Raw genomic sequence first — 26,452 nt, 5'->3', positions numbered from 1 at the left:
TCAATAGAAGAATTTAATATTTGATGAACAGATTAATAAATGAATCTTTTGACATTTTAAACAAATGTTAACTCTTTTTTGAAATCCTCCAATTAGAACGACTCTCCTGTCATTATAGAACTTCATGTTACAATATCTAAACTTTGTTTTCCCCCTCTATTAGTCAGGGTTATCCAGAGAAACAGAAACAATGAAACATCTATCCATACACCCCCTTTACACGCACCCCGTCCCGACACACACACACACTCACACACACACCCCCTACACACACACACACACACACACACACACACACACACACACACACTGATTTTGAAAAAATTGGTTCGACCCCGGCCGGTTGGCTCAGCGGTAGAGCGTCGGCCTGGCGTGCGGGAGACCCGGGTTCCATTCCCGGCCAGGGCACGTAGAAGCGCCCATTTGCTTTTCCACCCCCCCTCCTTCCTCTCTGTCTCTCTCTTCCCCTCCCGCAGCCAAGGCTCCATTGGAGCAAAGATGGCCTGGGCGCTGGGGATGGCTCCTTGGCCTCTGCCCCAGGTGCTAGAGTGGCTCTGGTCTCGGCAGAGCGACGCCCCGGAGGGGCAGAGCATCGCCCCCTGGTGGGCAGAGCTTAGCCCCTGGTGGGCGTGCCCGGTGGATCCCTGTGGGGCGCATGCGGAGTCTATCTGTCTCTCCCCATTTCCAGCTTCAGAAAAATACAAAAAAATAAATAAAAAATTGGTTCACACAATTGTGGCAAGCCCAAAATCTATAAAGTAAGCTGACATGCTGAAGATTCATGTAAGAGTTGATGTTTCAGACTTGAGTCTGTAGCTAGAAAATTAGGCAGAATTTCTGCATTGCACTTTGGAGGTAGGATTCTGTTTTTGGAAAACTTCAGTTTTTGCTCCTAAGGTCGTTAACTGACTGGATGGTGACTACTCACACTGTGGAGAGTAATTTGATATATCAAAATCTATTGGTTTAAATTATAATCACATTAAAATTTTTCTGCATGAAACATCTAGACTTGTGTTTAAATAATTGCTCACCATTGTCTTACTAAGTTGACACATAAAATTAACTATCATGCCATCTTCCTCCTCTAAACACTTCATGTGCCAAAATATTTTATTCCTTTTTCTTTTCCCTTCAAACATTATACTCTATCAATGTATAAATCCTGTTAGCTCTGCTTTTAAAATATATCATGTGTCTAAATACTGCTTCCCATTCTTGGGACGGCCAGCAACATAATTAGAGTGATCATCCTCTCTTGGTAGAACAAAAACAGTAGTATCTTTCTACTCGGTTTCTCTGTACCTATTCTTGCTTCATTACAGTTTTTTTTCCATAGAAGAGCCAGGTTATTCCTTTTAAAACATAAGCCTCTATTTTTTCAAAACCTTCTAATGACTTCCTATCATATTATAAATCCACAGTCCTAGGTATGGCCTGCAAGGTACTAACAAACCTGGCTGTGGCTCATTTCTGGTTCCTGTCCTACATCCTTTCCTGGCTCACTCTGCTTCAGCCACATCCATCAGCTTGACAAGGATGCTCTCTCCTTAAGCCTTTTGCTCTTGCAGTTCCCTTTGCCTTCAGAATTTCCCCCAATAAAGCCATACCTGATCAAACCACGTTTCCTACCTGTCAGTGTCTATCCCGTAAACCGGTTGCTATCTGACATCCCATTATTTATTTATTTAATATTTGTCACCTCTGTTAGAGTGTTACCTTCACTGAAACACGGCTTAGTTTGTTTCCCCACTACATCAATAGCATTTAGATCAGCTACTGAACTCTTATGCCCTCAATAAAATTTGTTGAACGAGTCACGGAAGAAATGAGCAAGCACTCTTTGACTTTCAAATAATGTTGTATACAAAGCTTCTTTAGAAACTATCTTATTTTTTATATACACACTAGTGGCTCAGTAAATATTTTAGACTCAATTTAAAAGACAATACTAAATAGGCTTATATATTTTTACTTTTTATGGCATTGGCTATATACTTCCAGATAGTAGGTGTTCAATGGATATTTGTTGAGCTTCAAATGAAAATTACTTTGATACTAAAAATAATATGTAAACATATGGTTTATTTAATTTTATTTTGTAGATAGAGAAATTAATTGGCTGCAATAACAACAGGATTTGTATTTTATTTTATTTTTTAGCATGAGAAAGAGAGAAAGAGAGAGAGAGGGACAGAGAGGGGTATATGGATGGGAAGGGAGAGAGATGAGAAGCTTCAATTCTTTGTTGCAGCACCTTAGTTGTTCATTGATTGCTTTCCCATATGTGCCTCGCCTGGGGGGCTCCAGCTGAGCCAGTGACCCCTTGCTCAAGCCAGCAACATTGGGCTCAAGCCAGTAACTGTGGGGTCATGTCTCTGGTCCTACACTCAAGCCACCAACCCCATGCTCAAGCTGGTGAGTCTGAGCTCAAGTTGGCGACCTTGGGGTTTTGAACTTGGGTCCTCTGCCTCCCTGACTGACTCTCTATCCACTGCACTGTTGCCTGGTCAAGCCAGGACTTTTTTAAAGTAATGAATTGTATTGAAGATTGGCAAAAAAGTAAAATATATAATCAACACATAATTCAAGATTATTGCTTTTTATATAGATGTTTTAACACATATCTGAATTAGATAGATTTGTTTTATTTAGACCATGTTCCTAAGGGCTTAGCAAACTCTATTCAGATACTATTCTGAAGCAATTTAGGTGTACTAAGTCCAAGTGACTAGAATAGACGAGGATATTTTCTTTTCTTGAATAGCTGTGGCATGGGCAACATTAGTTGGGCACTAAAAATTTTAAGGTCTTTGATAAATTTTTAAAAGTTGAAGTTTAGTTTTTGTTTTATTATTTTTTCAGTATATTTTTGCTTTTTTTTCTGTGTGAGAAGAGTGGGTAGATAAATTTTATGTAGTACAAAGATGACACAAGAGTGATTATCTTATACCCATTGACTTCACTATTTTTTTTTCTTTTAATTGACAGCAGGGAGGTGGAAAGACAGACTTCTGGATGTGCCCGACTGTGATCTACCCAGCAAGCCCATTAGGAGGGAGTGCTCTGCCCATCTGGGGTGCTGCTCTGTCGCTCAGCAACTGAGCTATTTTAGCACCTGAGAGGAGGCCATGGTGCCATCCTCAGCACCAACTTGCTCAAATGAGCTATGGCTAGGGGAGGGGGAGAGTTAGGGAAAAAGAGAAGGGAAAGAGGTAGAGAAGCAGGTGGTTGCTTCTCTTATGTGCCCTGATCATAAATTGAACCCAAGACTTCCACATGCTGGATGGATGCTCCACCACTGAGCCAACCTGCCAGGGCCGACTTTACTATTTTTATGCTTTAAAAATGTATTTGTCTTTTTATTCCAAAACTGACTTCAACTGGAAATTTAAATACATATATTCTGAGGGGAGCTAATTTTGAAAAAGAAACTGCAGAGTAGAAAACAACTCGATTTTGTGGTTAAAGAATTGGATTAAGCTTGAAAAGATCTTAGTTCTAGTTTGAATATCTGACACTTGCCTGTGCAGTTTAGGAAAGATAGGCATCTTCAAATGGAATGAAACCTTAGAAATACCTCAAATCACACCATTCATTAAAAAAAATTTACTTAGAAATTATATTTAATGGGATGATATTGATCAACCCATTTCAGGTGAACATCTCTATGGCATTTAAACTGTTGATTGTGTGTGTGTCCATCACCCAAAGTCAAATCATTTTCCTTCATAGTATATTTGTCCCTCTTTACTCTCCTCCCCCCTGTAACCACTTCACTTTTTTCTATGTCTATGAGTCTCAGTTTTATATATAAAGATATATATTTGTCCCTCTTTACTCTCTTTCCCCCAACTCCCTCCCTACTTTATTTTTTTTATTGTGAGGAGTTGACAACCAAAAGGTTGTGTGCAGAGCAAAGGATAAAATGGAGGTTTCCTGATTCCTTGGCTGTTCTTATTATATCAATATTTTAATTTGTAATCATAGATATTATACAATATGTGTTCATGCATACTTGTGTATGTGTGCACACATATTTCAATTAGTATTTATTTCTGTCTATATATAATAAATACTATACTGCAATCTTGTCTTTTTAAATAATTGCAAGCTCCTCAAGAGCTTATTATTAAAATATTTTTCCTATCAAAACATCATTCTGGGAGATGACACCTGGTAGATGCTTTATAAAATATGTTGAATAGAATTCACTTAAAGGAAGAACTATGCAACCGCCATAAATCCGGGCCGGGTTTTGGCCCTCTCCCCACGCAGGAGAAGCACAGAGGAGTGAATCCACTCCAGCTCCTGCCCGGGGTTTAGAGGCGTCGCGGAGCTGGGCTAAGGCTGAGGTTTCAGTGGCTGCTAGTAGGAGTTTGATTTTACCGTGAGTGAGGGATTGACGGGGTCGCTTGCACTTTGCATCAGGACGGAAGAGAAATGGCCCACACAGCTTGGGAGCGGGAGGTAGCGTGGATGCAGATAAGGACTTGGGTTTCAGACCTTTTTTAATCCTGAAAGTGAGAGAAGGGTTGGAGCCCTAGGTGGAGGTGTCTGTTGCCAGGCAACCTGCAGACACAGGCCTGAGTTGCTGAAATCTTTGCTGGGAACTGCTCTTTTTCCAGCTTGTCCTTTCTGAAACTGTCTCAGGGGTTCTTGGTGGAATCGCTCCAGTTTATACCTTTACCGGCCCTCCCACTTTGAATCTGGTCTTTACCTAGCTTGTTGGATCAAGGCAGGTTAGGCGTTCCTTGTGTCCCACGGGTCCATTAATCCCAGATGGGAAGAAGGTGGAGCATTTGTTCTGGTACATTGCAAGTGCCATTGCTTTGAAGTATAGTCTCAATTTGGGGAGGGGGGGAGATGTAGGGGAATTACTCTGCCTTGTTGGAAATTAACAATGACCCAGGTTCAATTAAGATACCTGGGTCTGTTATCACGTGGGCCCCAAGGTAGGCCTACTGGGTCTCTGCCTGCATGGAACTTAAAATACTAGATATTATTTTCAAATCTCATTCTTCTCTCCTTGATTATGGGCTGCATTCAATCAGTTTATTCTTTGCTTTCCAATATGTTCTGATTTAGTATAAGCAATATTTTAGCCACTAATATCACTAACCAAGATAGGTGATGATAATTAGATTGGAAATAAACATCCTTAAAAAATAAGAAAAGTGGGAAGTGAGTTTAATTCATTTTGGTAGCGCTAAAGATAATATGTTGAGACTTACTGCATGCTAGCAATAACTTCTCATGAGTTATAGCAGTTTGGGTGAAGACAGAAGCCATTGAGGTAGACCTGGATATTTGAGGATATAAATTTTGTTGTTTTTATTATTGGCAAGTGAATTATAGTGATTTAAAGTGACCTATAGTTATTTCAAGTGGCTAGAGTAGTTACTAACGTATAAATAATTGTGTGACTGATGTGTTAAGAAAATCACTTAGCTGATTGTTCAACACCCTTGTTTCAACTTGGGTTTGCTGGCCACAACTCATCATGACAAATACTTATAGCTCTTGTGATGTGATCAAATGGAAACAACGCTTCCCCTCCACCTACCAAACCAGTAACAGCTTTAAAAAGCTGCTTTTTTGTGAAAATTATCTGTGAAAAACAAGCTATCTGCTAGTGCTATAGGAGTATTTTGAAATGTAATGATTTGTTATGTTTTCAGAATATGTCTATTGTTGGTTGGTAAGTTTACTTGACTTTACTCTGCTAGTATAATTCCAGGCTTAGGGCATGCAGCTTTTAGGAGAGGGGGCTATGGCAATGGAGTGAAGGGAATCATATAGATGCATTAATAAAGAACTGTTATATATTTCAGGTAAGAGGATTTCACTGGACATGAAATAAAACTATATTTTAATAACAATAATAATGTCTACCATGTATTGAATGTTAACCATGTTCCACATAATACTGGAGGGTGATAGGTGCTGAGATTAAACTCACTTTACATTTTAGGCTAAGGAAAATTAAGTTCTCACTCAAGCTTATGTTATGGGAAATTGTTAAAAATGAGGATTTTAATTCCTGGGTGGATAGCTCAGTTGGTTAGAGCAGTGGTCCCCAACCCCCAGGCTGTGGACCAGTACTGGTCCGTGGGCCATTTGGTACCAGTCCGCAGAGAAAGAATAAATAACTTACATTATTTCCATTTTATTTATATTTAAGTCTGAACGATGTTTTACTTTTAAAAAATGACCAGATTCCCTCTGTTACATCTGTCTAAGACTCACTCTTGACGCTTGTCTCGGTCACGTGATACATTTATCCGTCCCACCCTAAAGGCCAGTCCGTGAAAATATTTTCTGACATTAAACCGGTCCGTGGCCCAAAAAAGGTTGGGGACCGCTGGGTTAGAGTATCGTTCTGAAGTGCAGAAGTTGCTAGTTCGATTCCTGGTCAGGGCACATAGGGGATAGATCGATGTTCCTATTTCTCTCTCTCCCTTCCTGTCTTGCTGAAATCAATAAATAAATATTTTTTAAAAATAAAGATTTTAGTGTCAGTCTATCTGACTCCAAGCACTATGCCTTGCTATCTTTCCTTAAAAAATATATATAGTATATGCATATTTTATATAGTATATACCTATATACATAAATATTATATACCTATATGTACCAAATATGTCTATATCTATATTTATATATCTATATCCTATTAAACCCAAGTCTAACAGAGAAAGAAAGTATGAATGAACCATTAAACAAAAATGTATCCTTGTAACATAAAGCTGAAGTATAAAATAAAACATTTAGAATTTGGATGACTGAGGTATTCATATGATTTTTATTTTGTACATATTTGCAAGTTGATTATTTTCACATTCTTTTGTAAGCATTTTTACCTATCACCTCATAATTACTAGTTGAACCGTTCACTCCATTTTATTCTTTGTATTAGATAATATTGCTTGCTAAACAATATTTTCATCAGCCCACTGTGGCAAAATTAAAACTCATAAAGGTTTAGGAAAAGAGGAAAGAAAATAAGCCATCATTTTGTAGTAGAGAAGAGGTATATGCATTAGTTTTCTACTGCTACTGTAAAAAATTACCACAAACATAGTGGTTTAAGACAGTATAAATTCACTATTTTCCAGTTCTGGAGGCCAGAAGTACAAAATGAATTCTATGGGACTAGAATCAAGATGTCAGCAAGGCTGCTTTCTTCTGGAGGCTCTAAGGGAGAATCCAGTCCTTGTCTCTTTTAGCTTCCAGAGACTCTTGGTGTCCTCTGCCTCCATTTTCAAAGCCTGCAATAAGCACCTTTGCTCTATGACCTGTGCTTTCATTCTTACATCTTCCCTTTCCCACTCTGATCATCCTGTCTCCCTTTTATAGGACCCTGGTGATTTCACTGGAACAACCAATTAAACCAGGATAATCTCTACATCTCAAAATCTTTAACTTAATCACATCTGCAAAGTCCTTTTTTGTCATGTAAGGTAACATATTTGTGGGGTCTGATGATTAGGATATAGACACCTTTGGGGGCCCATTATTCACATTAGTATTTTCTTCATAAATGTTGCCTCAGTTGATGTAATTGCTCCACAAATAGTTAATTTTACTGAAAGAGTAAAAGTGATTGGCCACCTGACTTCATTGCTTGTCATATAATTATGTAGTTTGTATGATTTATTTAAAATTAGAGTAAGAATTATAATTATATATATATACGTATTTTATCTTTTTCAAAGTGTACTGCACAATCAGTACGTGAACTTGAATGGATTTAGAGGTTAAAGGAGTTTCCGCTTCTCCTAGAAGTCAAACTCAGCCATTCTCTGGAAGAAAGATGCCACTACACGTATGTGTGCTGTGTAATTACCGTCGTGTAATGTGAGTCAGTAAATGATTTTCTGACTCCTTTTTTCAGGTTTAATGTCTACTTATACTCACAAATATTTAGGATCAGTATTTCTCTGATTTAAAGAATTGAACCACTAAAGTTGAAGATAATCATTATTTGAAAACTGATCACTGCTTGAATATGTTTTATTTTAAAATATTAAGCTTATCATTACTATTTTCTCATTATTTTAAAAATTGTGGGAGGATGACATCAAAGTAATGGCGGGGTAGGAAGCGATACCGATAAATCTCCCCCAAAACTCAACAAGATCTTCAACCAGAAACAGAAAAACCTATACTTGGAGCCTCCAGATGCTTCGCAATACACCCAAAGGTATGGTTGAGTGAAAAATTGGCTAAATATATAACCAAACCCTAAAGGAAATAGGGAGTAAGAAATGCTCCGCCTTCCTCACTAACCTAAACAGGGCGGCTTTCTCTGGTAACTGTGAATATAGAAACTGAGGCGGGCAAAGGGGGTGAATAGATCCAGGCTGCGGCACAAACGGCCGAACCAGGCTGTGGCACGGAGATCCAAGCCGAGGAAAAACTGATCCTGGGGCAACCCGGGCAATACAAGCTAACACTCGCGCCAAACCCAAACAAAGAAAGACAAGCGGAGCGGCCATTTTACCCGGTCTCCTGGTCAGCGTGCGCGCAGTTAGTGGGCGAGAGATTTCTTCCTAGGCCCCGGGAGTGGGTGCCCGTGTTGCCCCACGGAGAGGCAGGGTCAGAGGCCTTTCTGTGGGCCGAGGGCAGAGTCTCTGGGCAGCCCCAGCACCCTGGGAAAGCCACGCACGGGAGGGAATGAGAACTAATTCCAATGGTGGAGATTTTCTGTGCTGGTGAGGGTTTCACTCAGAGGGAAATGCGGCCGGCCTCATATCCTGGTGTGCGCGCGCAGATAGGGAGTGAGCGATTCCTCCGAGTGCCTCGGCAGTGCGCGCCCGTGTTATCGCACAGAGGGGCAGAGTCAGGGGCCTTTGTGTGGGCCAAAGCGGAATCTTGGGCCGCCCCAGCGCCTTGCAAAAGCCGCACACGGGGACAGAGCGAGACTCAATTCCAACGCTGCAACTTTTCCCTGCGGTTGGGGGTTTCACTCAGAGCGTGAGACTGCTGGCCGGATATCCTGGTCGCAGACAGTGAGTGAGAGTTTCTTCCAAGCACCCCAGAAGTGGGCGCCCGCCTGTGTTACCGGACAGAGTGGCAGAGCCAGAGGTCTTTGAGTGGGTGGAAAGCCCGCCTGATTATGCTAGCAGCTCTGACTGACTGAGCCTTACCCAGAGCCCTGTGCTGAGTGGAAATAGAGTGGGGAGTTGCCAGCTCTTTGAGCCTCTTACTATCCAGGCAGAGGCAGCAGCAACCTCAGAGCTGGATTATCAGGCTACTAATTGAGGAAGGAAAGACTAGGAGAAAGGCCCCAGGAACACAGACTCTTTCACTGTCGGAGCCTATAAATGCTAATGAGCCTCGACTGCCAACGAGACTAAAGCACAATACATGACATTGCCATAGAGACTTATCAACTGCAAACCTCTACCTGAGAGTGCCAAAGGGGCAGAACCCGGGGTACAGAGTCACCGACCAGGAAGAGGGAGAGAAAAGAAAAAGCAAGAAGATAACCTCTCAAAATCAAGAATAATCTGCAGACTTTATAACCTATCCCATTTTATTATATTTGTTTGTATGTTTCTCTTATCTTCATTCTTGATACTTTTTTTCCTCCTCCAATTTGGCCGACTAACTCTCTGCTGGTCTTACTCTCTCCTCTCCTTGAACTACACTACCCATAAGTGTTACATCTCCCATTATCTTTTCTCTCCTCTTCCTTTCTCTCTATGAGGGTTGCACTCCAAAACCCTTAACTCTCTCTCTCTCTCTCCTTTCTTTTTTCTTCTTTTAGTGGTTCGCTCTTTTTTTCTCTCTCTCTCTTTCTTTTCTCCCTCTATATTAGTTTTTTCCTTTCTCCTTTACATCTCCCCTCATTCAAACCTCAATAACAAACAAATTATCTTATCTGGGACTCAAACTTATGTTTGTGGCATTTTGGGGGGTTTTTACTTCACCTTTTTAACTCACTAGCAGTGCTCCCATCCCTGGCTCTCCATATTATCTAGTTCTTGTTCCACTAAATACAATAGTAATTTTTTAATTTGTCCCCCCATTTTTCCGTTTTCCTCTTATTCCTCTCATCATAACTCTTAGACAACCAACACCTAAAAGCAAATCATTTTATTCTTGACCCAAATTTTTTCCTTATTTGTTTTTTGTGGGTCCATACGCTCTTTTTTTTTCTTTTTTCTTTTTTTTTTTTTTTTTGCCCCTTTATTACTTTTCCCCAATTCAGGCCCTCCATCACAGGCATTGTTTGTTATAATTCACAGTTCACCACAAGGTTTTCTCAAGAAAGAGGGGAGAGGAGAGGAGAGGAAAAAAGGAGGGGGGGAATAATTTCCTTTTTTAAAAATTTTTATTTTATTTTATTTTTCTTTATTTCATTATTAATTTTTTTTAAAAAAAACAACTCTTTTTTATTTTTTATTTTTTTATTATTTTTTTATTATTTTTTAACTTTTTATTCTTTATTAAATCTCATTAATACTATCAACAAAACCACCCTCAGATGCCATTAAGGAAGAGAAAATCTAATATGGATACAAAAGAAAGAGAGGTAACACAGCTAGAAGAGGAAAAATCTATGGAGAAAAAATTTATTATATTGGAAACCTTGGAGCTAAATGACAGAGAATTCAAGATAGAAATCCTAAAAATCCTCCGAGATACACAAGAAAACACAGAAAGGCAATTTAGGGAGCTCAGAAAACAACTCAATGACACAAAGAATATATGTCCAAGGAAATTGAAACTATAAAAACAAATCAAACAGAGATGAAAAACTCAATTCACGAGCTGAAAAACGAAGTAACAAGCTTAGCTAATAGAACAGGTCAGATAGAAGAGAGGATTATTGAAATAGAAGACAAGCAACTTGAGGCACAACAGAGAGAAGAAGAAAGAGACTCAAAAATTAAAAAAAATGAGATAGCCCTACAAGAATTATCTGACTCCATCAAAAAGAATTACATAAGAATAATAGGTATATCAGAGGGAGAAGAGAGAGAAAATGGAATGGAGAACATACTCAAACAAATAATAGATGAGAACTTCCCAAGCCTGTGGAAAGAACTAAAGCCTCAAGTTCAAGAAGCAAACAGAACTCCGAGTTTTCTTAACCCCAACAAACCTACTCCAAGGCATATCATAATGAAATTGACACAAACCAACAGCAAAGAAAAAATTCTCAAGGCAGCCAGGGAAAAGAAGAATACAACATATAAAGGAAGGCCCATTAGATTATCATCAGATTTCTCAGCAGAAACTCTACAAGCTAGAAGAGAGTGGACCCCAATATTTAAAGTCCTGAAAGAGAGGAACTTTCAGCCACGAATACTATACCCATCAAAGCTATCCTTCAAATATGAAGGAGAAATAAAAACATTCACAGATACAGAAAAGATGAGGGAATTTATCATCAGAAAACCCCCACTCCAGGAATTATTAAAGGGGGTTCTTCAATCAGATACAAAGAACAAAAAAAAAAACAGAGCCACAAGTAAAAGCTCCAAGAAGAACACAATAAAACCAAATTTAAACTGTGACAACAACAAAAAGAAAGAGGGGGAGAAGATGGAGATTAACAGTAGCAAAGGACGATGGAGTGCAAAAGTACTCACAAAATAGTTCGCTACAATGAACAGGGTAGGGACCCTTTTCATTACTCAAAGGTAACCACCATTGAAAAAACCACCACAGAAGCACATGAGATAAAAAAGATAGCAACAGAGGAAAGATGTATGGAATACAACCAAATAAGAAAAAAAGATAGAAAAACGAAAGAGAAGGATCAAACAAGACACAAAACTAACAGAAAGCAAGATATAAAATGGCAATAGGGAACTCACAAGTATCAATAATTACACTAAATGTAAATGGATTAAACTCACCAATAAAAAGACACAGAGTAGCAGAATGGATTAAAAAAGAAAATCCAACGGTATGCTGCCTACAGGAAACTCATCTAAGTAACAAGGATAAAAACAAATTCAAAGTGAAAGGCTGGAAAACAATACTCCAAGCAAATAACATCCAAAAAAAAGGAGGTGTAGCAATACTCATATCGGATAATGCTGACTACAAGACAGGAAAAGTACTCAGAGACAAAAATGGCCATTTCATAATGGCTAAGGGGACACTGAATCAAGAAGACATAACAATTCTTAATATATATGCACCAAACCAAGGAGCACCAAGATATATAAGACAGCTACTTATTGAACTTAAAACAAAAACTGACAAAAATACAATCATACTTGGAGACCTCAATACATTGCTGATGGCTCTAGATCGGTCATCCAAACAGAGAATCAATAAAGACATAGTGGCCTTAAACAAAACACTAGAGCACCTGGATATGATAGACATCTACAGGACATTTTATCCCAAAGTGACTGAGTATACATTTTTCTCCAGTGTACATGGATCATTCTCAAGAATTGACCATATGTTGGGTCACAAAAACAACATCAGAAAATTCAGAAAAATTGAAGTTGTACCAAGCATATTTTCTGATCATAAAGCCTTGAAACTAGAATTCAACTGCAAAAAAGAGAAAAAAAATCCCACAAAAATGTGGAAACTAAACAACATACTTTTAAAAAATGAATGGGTCAAAGAAGAAATAAGTGCAGAGATCAAAAGATATATACAGACTAATGAAAATGACAATACGACATATCAGAATCTATGGGATGCAGCAAAAGCAGTGATAAGAGGGAAGTTCATATCACTTCAGGCATATATGAACAAACAAGAGAGAGCCCAAGTGAACCACTTAACTTCCCACCTTAAGGAACTAGAAGAAGAAGAACAAAGACAACCCAAAAACAGCCGAAGAAAGGAGATAATAAAAATCAGAGCAGAAATAAATGAATTAGAGAACAGAAAAACTATAGAAAAAATTAATGGAACAAGGAGCTGGTTCTTTGAAAAGATCAACAAAATTGACAAACCCTTGGCAAGACTTACCATGGAAAAAAGAGAAAGAACTCATATAAACAAAATCCAAAATGAAAAAGGAGAAATCACCACGGACACCGTAGATATACAAAGAATTATTGTAGAATACTATGAAAAACTTTATGCCACTAAATTCAACAACCTAGAAGAAATGGATAAATTCCTAGAGAAATACAACCTTCCTAGACTGAGTCAAGAAGAAGCAGAAAGCCTAAACAGACCTATCAGTAGAGAAGAAATAGAAAAAACCATTAAAAACCTCCCCAAAAATAAAAGTCCAGGCCCTGACGGCTTTATCAGCAAATTTTATCAAACATTCAAAGAAGACTTGGTTCCTATTCTACTCAAAGTCTTCCAAAAAATTGAAGAAGAAGCAATACTTCTAAACACATTTTATGAGGCCAACATAACCCTCATACCAAAACCAGGCAAGGATGGCACAAAAAAAGAAAACTACAGACCAATATCTCTAATGAATACAGATGCTAAAATACTAAACAAAATACTAGCAAATCAAATACAACAACATATTAAAAAAATAATACATCATGATCAAGTGGGATTCATCCCAGAATCTCAAGGATGGTTCAACATACGTAAAACAGTTAACGTAATACACCATATCAACAAAACAAAGAACAAAAACCACATGATCTTATCAATAGACGCAGAAAAGGCTTTTGATAAAATAAAACACAATTTTATGTTTAAGACACTCAACAAAATGGGTATAGAAGGAAAATATTTCAACATGATAAAGGCCATATATGATAAACCATCAGCTAACATCATATTAAATGGCACTAAACTGAAGGCTTTCCCCCTTAAATCAGGAACAAGACAGGGTTGTCCACTCTCTCCACTCTTATTTAATGTGGTACTAGAGGTTCTAGCCAGAGCAATCAGACAAGACAAAGAAATAAAAGGCACCCATATCGGAAAAGAAGAAGTAAAGGTATCACTTTTTGCAGATGATATGATCCTATACATCGAAAACCCCAAAGAATCCACAAAAACACTACTAGAAACAATCAGCCAATACAGTAAGGTCGCAGGATACAAAATTAACATACAGAAGTCAATAGCCTTTCTATATGCCAACAATGAAACAACTGAGAACGAACTCAAAAGAATAATCCCGTTCACGATTGCAACAAAAAAAATAAAATACTTAGGAATAAACATAACGAAGAATGTAAAGGACTTATATAATGAAAAGTATAAACCATTGTTAAGGGAAATCGAAAAAGATATAATGAGATGGAAGAATATACCTTGTTCTTGGCTAGGAAGAGTAAATATAATCAAGATGGCTATATTACCCAAAGCAATATACAAATTTAATGCAATTCCCATCAAACTTCCAATGACGTTTTTTAAAGAAATAGAGCAAAAAATCATCAGATTTATATGGAACTATAAAAAACCCCGAATAGCCAAAGCAATCCTAAAGAAAAAGAATGAAGCTGGGGGCATTACAATACCTGACTTCAAACTATATTATAGGGCCATGACAATCAAAACAGCATGGTATTGGCAGAAAAATAGACACTCAGACCAATGGAACAGAATAGAAAGTCCAGAAATAAAACCACATATATATAGTCAAATAATTTTTGATAAAGGGGCCAACAACACACAATGGAGAAAAGAAAGCCTCTTCAATAAATGGTGCTGGGAAAACTGGAAAGCCACATGCAAAAGAATCAAACTTGACTACAGTCTCTCCCCCTGTACAAAAATTAACTCAAAATGGATCAAAGATCTAAACATAAGACCTGAAACAATTAAGTACATAGAAGAAGACATAGGTACTCAACTCATGGACCTGGGTTTTAAAGAGCATTTTATGAATTTGACTCCACAGGCAAGAGAAGTAAAGGCAAAAATTAATGAATGGGACTACATCAGACTAAGAAGTTTTTGCTCAGCAAGAGAAACTGATAACAAAATAAACAGAAAGCTAACTAAATGGGAAATGATATTTTCAAACAACAGCTCAGATAAGGGCCTAATATCCAAAATATACAAAGAACTCATAAAACTCAACAACAAACAAACAAACAATCCGATAAAAACATGGGAAGAGGATATGAATAGACACTTCTCCCAGGAAGAAATACAAATGGCCAACAGATATATGAAAAGATGCTCATCTTCTTTAGCTATTAGAGAAATGCAAATCAAAACGGCAATGAGATACCACCTCACACCTGTTCGATTAGCTGTTATTAGCAAGACAGGTAATAGCAAATGTTGGAGAGGCTGTGGAGAAAAAGGAACCCTCATCCACTGTTGGTGGGAATGTAAAGTAGTACAACCATTATGGAAGAAAGTATGGTGGTTCCTCAAAAAACTGAAAATAGAACTACCTTATGACCCAGCAATCCCTCTACTGGGTATATATCCCAAAAACTCAGAAACATTGATACGTAAAGACACATGCAGCCCCATGTTTATTGCAGCATTGTTCACAGTGGCCAGGACATGGAAACAACCAAAAAGCCCATCAATAGATGACTGGATAAAGAAGATGTGGCACATATACACTATGGAATACTACTCAGCCATAAGAAATGATGACATCGGAACATTTACAGCAAAATGGTGGGATCTTGATAACATGATACGAAGCGAAATAAGTAAAGCAGAAAAAACCACGAACTGTATTATTCCATACGTAGGTGGGACATAATAGTGAAACTAAGAGACATTGATAAGAGTGTGGTGGTTATGGGGGGGGAGGGGGGAATGGGAGAGGGAAAGGGGGTGGGGAGGGGCACAAAGAAAACAAGATAGAAGGTCACAGAGGACAATCTGACTTTGGGTGGTGGGTATGCAACATAATTGAACGACAAGATAACCTGGACTTGTTATCTTTGAATATATGTATCCTGATTTATTGATGTCACCCCATTAAAAAAATAAAATTATTGTAAAAAAAATTGTGCATATCTGTAGAAAATATAAAAAATAAAAATAGAAAAAACAAGAATACTGTATATCAATATACATTTTGTGTTAACTAGGTAAAAAGAGAATCTGGGCTTTTATTTTTAGGACTTTTATTCTTCTCAACTTTGATAATATTACTGTTGTGTATATCATTGATTAGGTAAGTACAAGTTTAAAGCTACTTTCCTCCTGTATACACCACATAATTGAGTATATATAAAGTTTAGTTTAGAAATACATAAAAGTGATGTAGATTTCCTTGCCATTCTTATTTCAATTCTTGAATACCTAGTTGTAGGGCTGGTAGTTGTGGCCACCATCACAGCTGCGGCCAGGCCCATGCAGGTTCACATTAGATTCGGATAGATCGTAGAGAAATAATGGAGCCAGGAAATGGTGGGCCATTTTCTTTATTTCTAGCCTTGCCCTCGGCCCGCAAGTAAAAACAAACACACGGGCACCAAAACCCCTTCACACATTCTCCGGTACCACAACCAGGAGAATCTTTTCTGAGTTTTCCTAGATCAACGGCCCCACCAGTCTCACTCAGTGCCCTCTGCATGCCTTCATCTTGGCGGCCTCTTCCTCTGCAACCACGTGATCTCTCTCCCTGCAACAACGTGGTCTCCTCCATAATGGCCTCCTAGCTCCTCCTTTAAAACTTTTGGCATGAAAGCCCCTCCTCCAGCACACATTAGCATAACCAAACCCCTTCCCAAGCAGAAAGGCAATTAATGGTATCACCTGGGCAACAGCCATTGATGTGGGTAGCACCATTTTTAACAATAAAAGTGAGCAAAACTAGAAAATACAGATTTTACAAACTTAATGCCCAACACTAGTGCTTATCAGTGATCATGATAAATGATACCACTTAATTCCTACAATAAATGTTGGAGGTAGGATTTATTTTTACCTGCTTTTAAATATAAAAGAACATGCCCGCAGAGATAAGTAACTTGTCAGGATTTTGAACTCTAGTTCTGACTTCAAGGTCTGTGTTCTCTACTGTGTTCAGCCATTTCTCTTATTATAAGGTGGTGTTTGGGAGTCAAATAGTTCACAATATTGTGTTAAATAAAGTATTAACATAAATGAAGTATTTGGAAATTTGAAACAAAGCAGTCCTCGTTAGTCAAAATATCATGTAAAGTATTACAGTCTTTCCCACTGATTATTTGCTTATCATATTAAGCATATCATATTATCAACTTTTATCTAGTTGCTAGAAAAAGCTCAATGTTTAAGTTCTTTGGAAAAAAAAGATTTCTAAAATTACCTATTTTTTTCCCCCAATAATATCTTCCTTTAATCTTAATGCCTTGATCTCTCTACTAGAAAGGCCTAGTTCTGGTGATGAATTTAGGGGACCAGGTCATGCTTATCTCAGAACTCTTGTTCTTTAGGAAAAAAATAATCCCAGATATCCAGGTTATTGTTTCTTAGAGTTTATCAGCAAAGTATTGCTATTGTAGTTTTCAGCTACCATTGCTGGAGTGTTCTAAAGTTAGAATTAAAAGTGAGAAATAATGCATAAGCTTTTTTCAAAGAAGTGATACTTATAATGCTTTAAGTATCCTTACAAAAATTAACTGATAAATTTATTAGAATATAAAATATGTTGTTCATCCTCACTAATAATCAAGGGAATGAAAATGAACATAAGGGTATACCTTTGTGCCTCTATTAAATTAGGAAGCAAATGTAATATTGAGAGTACTCAGAACTAAAGTTAGTACACCGTAAGTTGGAACCACATTTTTGAAAATGTGATTGGCAGTGTATAATAAACTATAGTAGCATTTGAAAAATATTAGATAAAGTGTGACCCAACTTTTAGATAGAATATTATATAGGCATAAAAATAATTTTAAGTAATAACAGAAATAGCTTACAATTAAAGGTGAAAAAGATAGTATATATACTATTATAAATTTGTCAAAACCTATGTAAAATGTACAACACAAAGAGTGAAATCTAATGTAATCTATGAACTTTTGGTGATAATGATATGTTGGTGCAGTTTCCTCAACTGTAACAAATGTACTGCTCTGGTGGTGGAGGCTATGCAACGTATGGTGTCAGCAGGTAAATGGGGAATCTCTGTAACTTACACTCAATTTTCCTGTGAACCTAAAGCTGTTCTGAAAATAAATTGTATTAAAAGAAAAAGACAGGACACAAAATAGCCCAATTTTTAAAATAAAGGACTAGGTACTAAATATTTTTGGCTTTAAGGGCTGTGGAGTTGCAGCTATTCAACTCTGCAGTTGTATTGGGAACACAGACAATTTGTAAATAAATGAACATTGCTGTATTCTCATAAAACTTTGTTTACAAAAACAGAGCTGGGCCATAGTTTGCTGACTCCTGGCCTTAGGTATTTATGAGTTATAATTTACCTTTAATCTGGATTGGCTGGCACAATTTTGTATTCTGAATTGGTTTAAGAATTTATAAAGCATAATTTATCTTATTCTGCACTGGCCAGCACCAATATGTTTTGTACAAAAGAAATATAACTTCCATTTTAAAAATATTTATGTCCTAATTGGTGGTGACATAGTGAATAGAGTATCAACTTGGGATGCTGATGTCCCAGGTTCAAAACCCAAGGTCACTGGCTTGAGCACAGTGGGAGTGGGATCACCGACATGATCCCATGATTACTGGCTTAAGCCCAAAAGTCACTGGCTTAAAGCGCAAAGTTGCTGGCTTGAGCCCAAGGTTGCTGGCTTGAGCAAGGGGTCACTGGCTTGGCTGGAATGCCCTGGGTCAAGGCCCATAGTGAAGCAATCAATGAACAACTAAAGTGTGGCAACTATGAGTTGATGCTTCTTATCTCTCTCCCTTCCTGTCTGTCTGGCTCTCGCTCTCTCTCTCTCTCTCTCTCTAAAAAAAAAAAAAAAAAAGACATATATATGTTTGTCCTTATGGCTTCAGAAAACTGTCTACATGTCCATTAAAGAACTTTCTGGGGAATAATGATGATCATGACTATGATAACAACAGCTATATTCTATTTAGATATTTTTACTAAAGTTAGATGATGTCATGATTTTTCCTAAGTACAATCAAGAAAATCTTTGGCCTGACCAGGCAGTGTCGCAGTGGATAGAGCATCAACCTGGGATGCTGGGGACCCCCAGGTTTGAAACCTGGAGGTCTCCAACTTGAGCTCAGGCTCATCAGGCTTGAGCGTGGGCTCACCATCTTGAGTGTGGTGTTCCTGGCTCAAGCATAGGATCATAGACATGATCCCATGGTCTCTGGCTTGAGCCCAGGGTTGCTGGCTGGAGCAAGGGGTCACTGGCTCAGCTGGAGCCCTCCAGTCAAGGCACATACAAGAAAGCAATCAATGAACAACTAACATGCTACAACTATGAGTTCATGCTTCTCATCTGTCTCCCTTTCTGCCTGTCTATCCCTCTCTCTCTGTCTGTCACTTGCTAAAAAAAATCTTTGATGTGTAATAAAAATGTGCTATTTTAAGCTGATATATTTAATTTTAACATATTAAAATTAATTAAATATAATTAAAATATATATTTCATTTTGTTGTATTATATATTAAACATATTTCCATTTAAATAATCATCTTGTGATTTATATTTCTCCATATGTAACTATTTATTAGGATAGTACTTAAAACGATGGCATATTGAAGTTGATACAGAGCCAAATTTGTTTTATGGGCAGAATGATGAAGCTCAGTCTTGTATATAATCTCTGTTCTTGCTATCAGAATCACAAAAATGACCAATTAGGTGACATTTCAGAATAAGCTGTGCTGATGGGTGAATTATTTCCCGTTTTTATTAACTTGAACTTTCCCTAAGACTCGTACACAATTCTTACTCCATAGTGGCTAAGCTCACTGTACTTTTCTGGGCTTTACACAAATTTTTGGCAATAGGTAGAACATTTACAAACATACACATGCATATATTTGTCTCTTCTTGCTTAAATTCTTCATTATTTCCCCATTACCTCTAGGACAAGCTCCAACTTCCTTCACTTTTATGTTTATAATGTAACAGGTCTGGCCATTACCTCCTCACACTGGATTTCAACCCTGTCCAGCTGCTAGCTCTTGCCATTGTTCCTCTTGGCTGAAGCAGTTTTCTCGCTTCTCTCTTCATTTGGCTAAGTCCTACTCACCCCTCAGAGCTCCATTTAGACTAGGTTGGCTACACACACTGTGTGTAGCTGCTCAGTCATAGCATTTATTTTTCACATTACTGTTTGAGTGAATGTCTTCCCCAGCAGCCGGAGCACTGTATCGGTAGGAATGATTTATGTTGCTTATCATCCTATCTCTGTGTCTCAAACACAGTTGGGAGGAGCTTAATAAATGTTCCTTGTATAAAATTTACTGAGAAAAGTTATAACTGGCATTATTTCATTGACTAATTGCTTATATTTTAAAGTATAATTGAAGGGTATATACAAACTGACTTTATTATTATTTTTTCATTAAAGCAAGGATGGACTTCTAAATCATGGGCAATCCAGAATGCTCCTTGCCTTCCTGTGTAAGTCACGTTTTTTCACATTTGAACTGTTTATGGGCAAATATTTATTAAGAAAAAAAAAGAAGGCAAAATGATCTATATAGCTATGATTCTGAACCACAGAAAAATTTGTATGCATGTGGATGGCCTAAACTTACCATGCCAAAATTTAAGTAGCTCTTGTATAGGATGGTAGGACTAAGGGTAATAGTTCTTTTGTTTTTTATTCTATTTAATATTGTTCTTATATTCCTGAAATAGTTTAAATATTGCTTTATTTAGAAAATTCAGCTAAGTACATTTAAAAAGAATATATAAAATCTTGCATTTTATAACTAGGATAGTCAAAATGAATTTGATGGGAACACTATCTGTACTTTTATTTTGAAGACTATGACAATTTTATCAATCTTATTAAAATTTTATTTTGAACTGGAATACATTAACTTGTTTTACACTTTATATTTTTTCCTTTTAAAATCTGGAAGTATATCTTTTTATATTTTTTCAAGTATTTTACACTACAAGGCTTCTTGGAAAATAGAAATTTAAAACTTAATTATTAGGCTGAACCACATAAAATTAGCAAGTATCAGAATTTGTAACAGCAGTCAGTGGTGTGCTGGTAAATGTTTTTAGCAACTGGTTTTTCGAAACTGTACTATAAGTTTAGTATAAATTTTAATTGTTAATTATAAATAATCTTAAGTATATTTTAAGTTGATTATAAATTTTACTGATATGTAGCAATTTACAAATAAAATATATAAACTCTTTATTGTAAATTTCATATAGCCAATTGACTGTCACAGAAAGATATCTTCTTTGTTTTTTGCTGAATTTTTATATCTGTAACCAACTTGTGGTTGTAATTGATGAACCAGTATAGTTCCAACATGAATGTTGGTTGATAGTTTCATTTTTCATAGGGTGATGTGAATGTTGTTGTTTTTTTACTGAATCAAGTGATGTTTAGAATAGTGGGACAATATTTCTGGTTTTTGTTATTCACAGTGTGATAGTTAAGACACAATACACTTTTAACTTTAATCTGCATTATCAGCATTTTCTCCGCCACTTTTTAAAGTCTTGGAAGTCAACAAAGTAATAAATCAGGTCCTGATTCATAGCATTTGCCAATTTCTGTGTAAATAATCCTACTGTGGTTGATTTCAAGCCATCTATGTAATACCACTAGACACAGAGTTGGAAAGAGATGTATACCATTATATATATTATGACACAGATAGATATAAATCTCTAAGACAAAATAATAGTGAAGTATAGTAAAATCATTAAGAAGTAATGACTTTTGAGTATTTATTACCTTTGTTTTGTTTTTTAATATAGCTTATTTGTAAGTTTATATAATTTTATTTTTAATAATGTGTTAACAAGCTCAAGAATTATTGAATATTTAACAAAAACTAGCACAGCTTGATAGGCATCAGTACACCACTGGCTTCAGCATATCTTTTTATATAAGATGCAGTATACAATATATGATTTGCAACTATTTAATTCTTATTTTTAAAAGTTATAAGCAACCTAGATTATTTCTTTCAGGGTCCCTCCACTTGACTTGGGAAGCCTTGTTGACTCTGATGATGAGGTAATTTTTACTTAGTATTTAATATAACATTTGAACACAATATTACAAAATGCATATATTAAGTATCATTTAATTTTATTTTAGGATGATGTTTCATATGTTCCAATTAGTGTATCACCTATTCGTTTTGACCCACCAAATTCATCTTCTGCTCTTGATTTGGTCATACCATGTCAAATACCATATATTCAACATCATCTAAATGAATTGGTTAGTATTTATTTCTTATTACCAACACTCTGTTATAGTATGCATTTTAGCATTGTATTTAATCCAGAAATTTTGTTTAATTTGGTTTAAGTATTTTACATATTAACATCTCAAACAATAATGTTAGTGAAATAATCTTTCTTTCTTTTACTTTTGTTTTTCACATAGGAAAGGTATTATTAAAGTGCCTTATAAAATTTGTAAAGTAGCCTGACCAGTGGTTGTGTAGTGGACAGAGCATCAGTCTGGGATGCTGAAGTGCCAGGTTTGAAACTCTGAGGTCACTGGCTTGAGTACAGGCTCACCAGCTTGAGTGTGGGGTCGCTGGCTTGAGCTTGAGCGTGGGATCACTGACATCTCTCTCCCTTCCTGTCTCTGTCTCTCTCACTCTAAAATAAAGAAATTAAAAAAATGGTAAAGTATAAGTTTATTCTAAAAGGGAATCCAGGACTTTAAAAATAATGGCAGAATATTAGATCAGATCTTGCTAGTGTAACTACGTAAAATTTGTTTCTTAAAAGTTGACTTACTTTTTAGGTTACTAGTATATTAGGGAATAAATAAGTGTACTAATTCCAAGGTATCTTCTTGGGACATATTTATACTTCACACAATATTTTGTGTTTTAGTTCACATTATGAACACAAGTTCTGACCAGTGTTCTCTGAGTAGGGCTTGCTTTTCTGTCTTTGTTAGTCATTCTCATGGAACTGGCTCTATTCATGTTCTCCTCAGTCTCATTTTGGATAAATTGTACCAATAATACCCTAGTCTGTATCATGTTATAGTTTTTATCCTGAATCTTTTCCTTCTCCTCCTTTGGATTAGACTTGGATATTATCAACAGTTTTCAAGAGTTGTACTGGCTTTATACTCCTTTTGAAATGGCTATCTTTGTCTTGGACAATCTATCTGCCATAGTGTTTGCTTAACACTTCTTTTTTTTTTTTTAACTTGGTCTTTTATAATTTTTAAATTAATTTTTAGAATTGCTTATGTTAACATGGATTCAAGTGTCCCACTCAATATAACACCCTCACTGCCCAACAGCATGCCCCCATTTATACCCCTTTTGCCCCCCACCCCCTGACTTCCTCCCTGCCTTCCCTCTGAGATTTGCTGTTCTGTTATCTGTATCTCTGTGTTATGTATATATAATTTCACTAATCGCTTCACCATCTCTGATCCCATCCCCTCATCCTCCTTCCCTCTGTCAGCTGTCTATCTGCTTCCCATGACCCTGCCTCTGCCTCTATTCCATTCCTCAGTTCATCGTGTTCATTAGATTCTACATATAAGTGAGATCATATGATATTTGTCTTTCTCTTCCTGGCTTGTTTCACGTAGCAGGCCCATCCATGCCATCACAAGAGGTAAGATTTCCTTCTTTTTCTTGGCCATGTATTCCATTGTGTATATGTACCAGAGCTTTTTTATCCATTCATCCACTGATGGACACTTGAGCTGTTTCCAGATCTTGGCTATTGTAAACAATGCTTTAGTAAACATGGAGGTGCTTATCTTCTTTTGAATTGATCTTTTGAGATTCTTAGGATATATTCCTAAAAGTAGGATAGCTGGGTCAAAAGGCAGTTCCATTTTTAATTTCTGAGGAAATGCCATACTGTTTTCCAGAGTGGCTGCACCAGTCTGCATTCCCACCAGCAGCTCAAGAGAGTTTCTTTTTCTCCACACCCTCACCAGCACTTATTGTTTGTTGAGTTGTTAATGAGAGCCATTCTGACAGGTGTGAGGTGGTATCTCATTGTGGTTTTAATTTGCATTTCTCTGATGATTAGTGACATTGAACATTTTTTCATATGCCTATTGGCCATCTGTTTGTCCTCTTTGGAGAAGTGTCTATTCAGGTCCTTTGCCCATTTTTAAAATTGGATTGTTTACCTTCCTGGTGTTGAGTTTTAGAAGTTCTTTATAAATTTTGGCTATTAACCCCTTATCAGATGTATCGGCAAATGTGTTCTCCCATTGTATTGTGTTGTCTTTTTATTTTGTTAATGATGTCTTTTGCTGTGCAAAGCATTTTAGTTTGATATAATCCCATTTGTTTATTTTGTCCTTTATTTCACTTGCCTGTGGAGATATATGAACAAAAATATTGCTATGAGAGATATCAGAAAGTTTACTGTCTACGTTTTCTTCCAAGAGTTTTATGGTTTTGTGACTTACATTTAAGTCTTTTATCCATTTTGAGTTTATTTTTGTGAATGGTGTAAGTTGGTGGTCTAGTTTCATTTTTTTGCATGTACCTCTCCAATTTTCCCAACACCATTTATTAAAGGGATTGTCTTTATGCCATTGTATGCTCTTGCTTCCTTTGTCAAGTATCAATTAACCATAAAGGCATAGGTTTATTTCTGGCTTCTCTGTTCAGTTCCATTGATCTATATGCCTGTTCTTATGGCAGTACCAAGCTGTTTTGATTACAATGGCCTTGTAGTATAACTTGATATCAGGAAGTGTGATACCTCCCACTTTGCTCCTCATTTTCAAGATTGCTGAGTCTATTCAGGTTATTTTTTGGTTCCATGTAAATTTTTGGAACATTTTTTCTAGATCTGTGAAGCATGCCATTGGTATTTTAATAGGAATTGCACTGAATCTATAGATTGCTTTGGGTAGTTTAGACATTTTAATGATGTTTATTCTTCTTACCTATGAACATGGTATATGCTTCCACTTGTTTGTATCTTCTTTGATTTATTTTTTCAATGTCTTATAATTTTATGAGTATAAGTCTTTTACCTCCTTGGTTAAATTTACTCCTAGGTACAATAGTTTGTTGTTGTTTATTTTGTTGCAATAGTGAGTGAGGAGGATTGTTTCCCTAATTTCTCTTTCTGACAGTTTACTGTTGGTATATAAAAATGCCACTGATTTCTGAATATTGATTTTATATTCTGCCACCTTGCCGAATTCATTTATCAGGTCTAGAAGTTTTTTGACTGAGATTTTAGGGTTTTCTATATACAGTATTATGTCATCAGCAAATAATGTCAGTTTTACTTCTTCTTTTTCCAATTTGGATACCCTTTATTTCTTCCTGCTTAACACTTCTTTTAGATTTCTCTTATCCACTGGCTCTACTATCTCTCTCTCAGTGAAGTGAGGCACGGAACCAAATAGTACCAGAAGAAAGACTATCTTAAAACTCTAGATATGGCAATCTGTGCTTCTCAGTATTAGTGATCTGTAATTCTTATGATTATTCTAAAAGAAATGATTGACATGGAGTTTTTTTTTCTGGGGCAAGAAGATAAGGTCTACCTAAAACTCCTAAAACAAGAGAAAAGTTCATTGTCATCTCAAGTTATTTTAGAATCAGGGCTGATTTTCTTCTTTTTTTTTTTATTCTAAACACCTTTATTGGAGAGTTATAACACAGACTTAGCATATTAAAGGCCTGAGAGTCCTTTGATTTTTTTAAAAAAGAAAAGAAATTCTTTAACTTTCTTGAATGGTTAAATTCTCACAGGGAAAACCTTTTCTTTTCTTTTTTCTTTAGTACCACTGTTAATATCTTCCTCAATAGTTTTCTTATAATATCAGTTCAAAAAGTACTGCCTAAATTATTTTTTTTTCATTTAGAAAATCCTTTTTTAAAATTTTATTTAGACAGTTAATTTTAATGGGTGACATTGATCAATTAGAATACATAGATTCAGAGAAAACATCTCCAGATCATTTTGACATTTGATTATGTTGTATACCCATCACCCAAAGTCAGATTGCTCTCCGTCACCTTTTATTTGGTTTTCTTTATGCCCCTCCCCCTGGTAACCACTGCACTCTTATCTATGTCTATGAGTCTCAATTTTGTGTCCTACCTTTGTATGGAATCATACAGTTCTTAGTTTTTTCTGATTTACTTATTTCACTCAGTATAATGTTATCAAGGTTCATCCATGTTGTTGTAAATGATCCGATGTCATCATTTCTTATTGCTGAGTAGTATTCCATAGTATATATGTGCCACATCTTCTTTATCCAGTCCTCTATTGAAGGGCTTTTTGGTTGTTTCCATGTCCTGGCCACTGTGAACAATGCTGCAATGAACATGGGGCTGCATGTGTCTTTACGTACCAATGTCTCTGAGTTTAGGGAGTATATACCCAATAGAGAAATTACTGGGTCATATGGTAATTCTTTTCTAAATTTTTTGATTAACCACCTTACTCTCTTTCATAATGGTTGT

At 36.6% G+C, this 26,452-nt stretch overlaps 1 protein-coding gene across 1 annotated transcript in view; it reads left to right on the top strand.

Annotated features, from left to right (window-relative positions):
• The first annotated feature begins 4,334 nt into the window (after positions 1 to 4,334).
• Positions 4,335 to 26,452, top strand: part of LOC136324644 (calcyphosin-2-like) — a 114,024-nt gene continuing 91,906 nt past the window's right edge. The window contains exons 1-5 of the mRNA XM_066257806.1: positions 4,335 to 4,390; positions 7,719 to 7,828; positions 20,386 to 20,438; positions 21,984 to 22,029; positions 22,114 to 22,239. Of these exons, the coding sequence (XP_066113903.1) occupies positions 7,748 to 7,828; positions 20,386 to 20,438; positions 21,984 to 22,029; positions 22,114 to 22,239 (306 nt within the window). The 5' untranslated portion in view covers positions 4,335 to 4,390; positions 7,719 to 7,747. The remainder of the gene's footprint in view (positions 4,391 to 7,718; positions 7,829 to 20,385; positions 20,439 to 21,983; positions 22,030 to 22,113; positions 22,240 to 26,452) is intronic.

This window comes from Saccopteryx bilineata, chromosome 2 (assembly GCF_036850765.1).
Source record: "Saccopteryx bilineata isolate mSacBil1 chromosome 2, mSacBil1_pri_phased_curated, whole genome shotgun sequence".
Taxonomy (NCBI): Eukaryota; Metazoa; Chordata; class Mammalia; order Chiroptera; family Emballonuridae; genus Saccopteryx; species Saccopteryx bilineata.
Note: the sequence above shows the minus strand (reverse complement) of the source record. Positions and strands in the feature narration are given on the sequence as shown.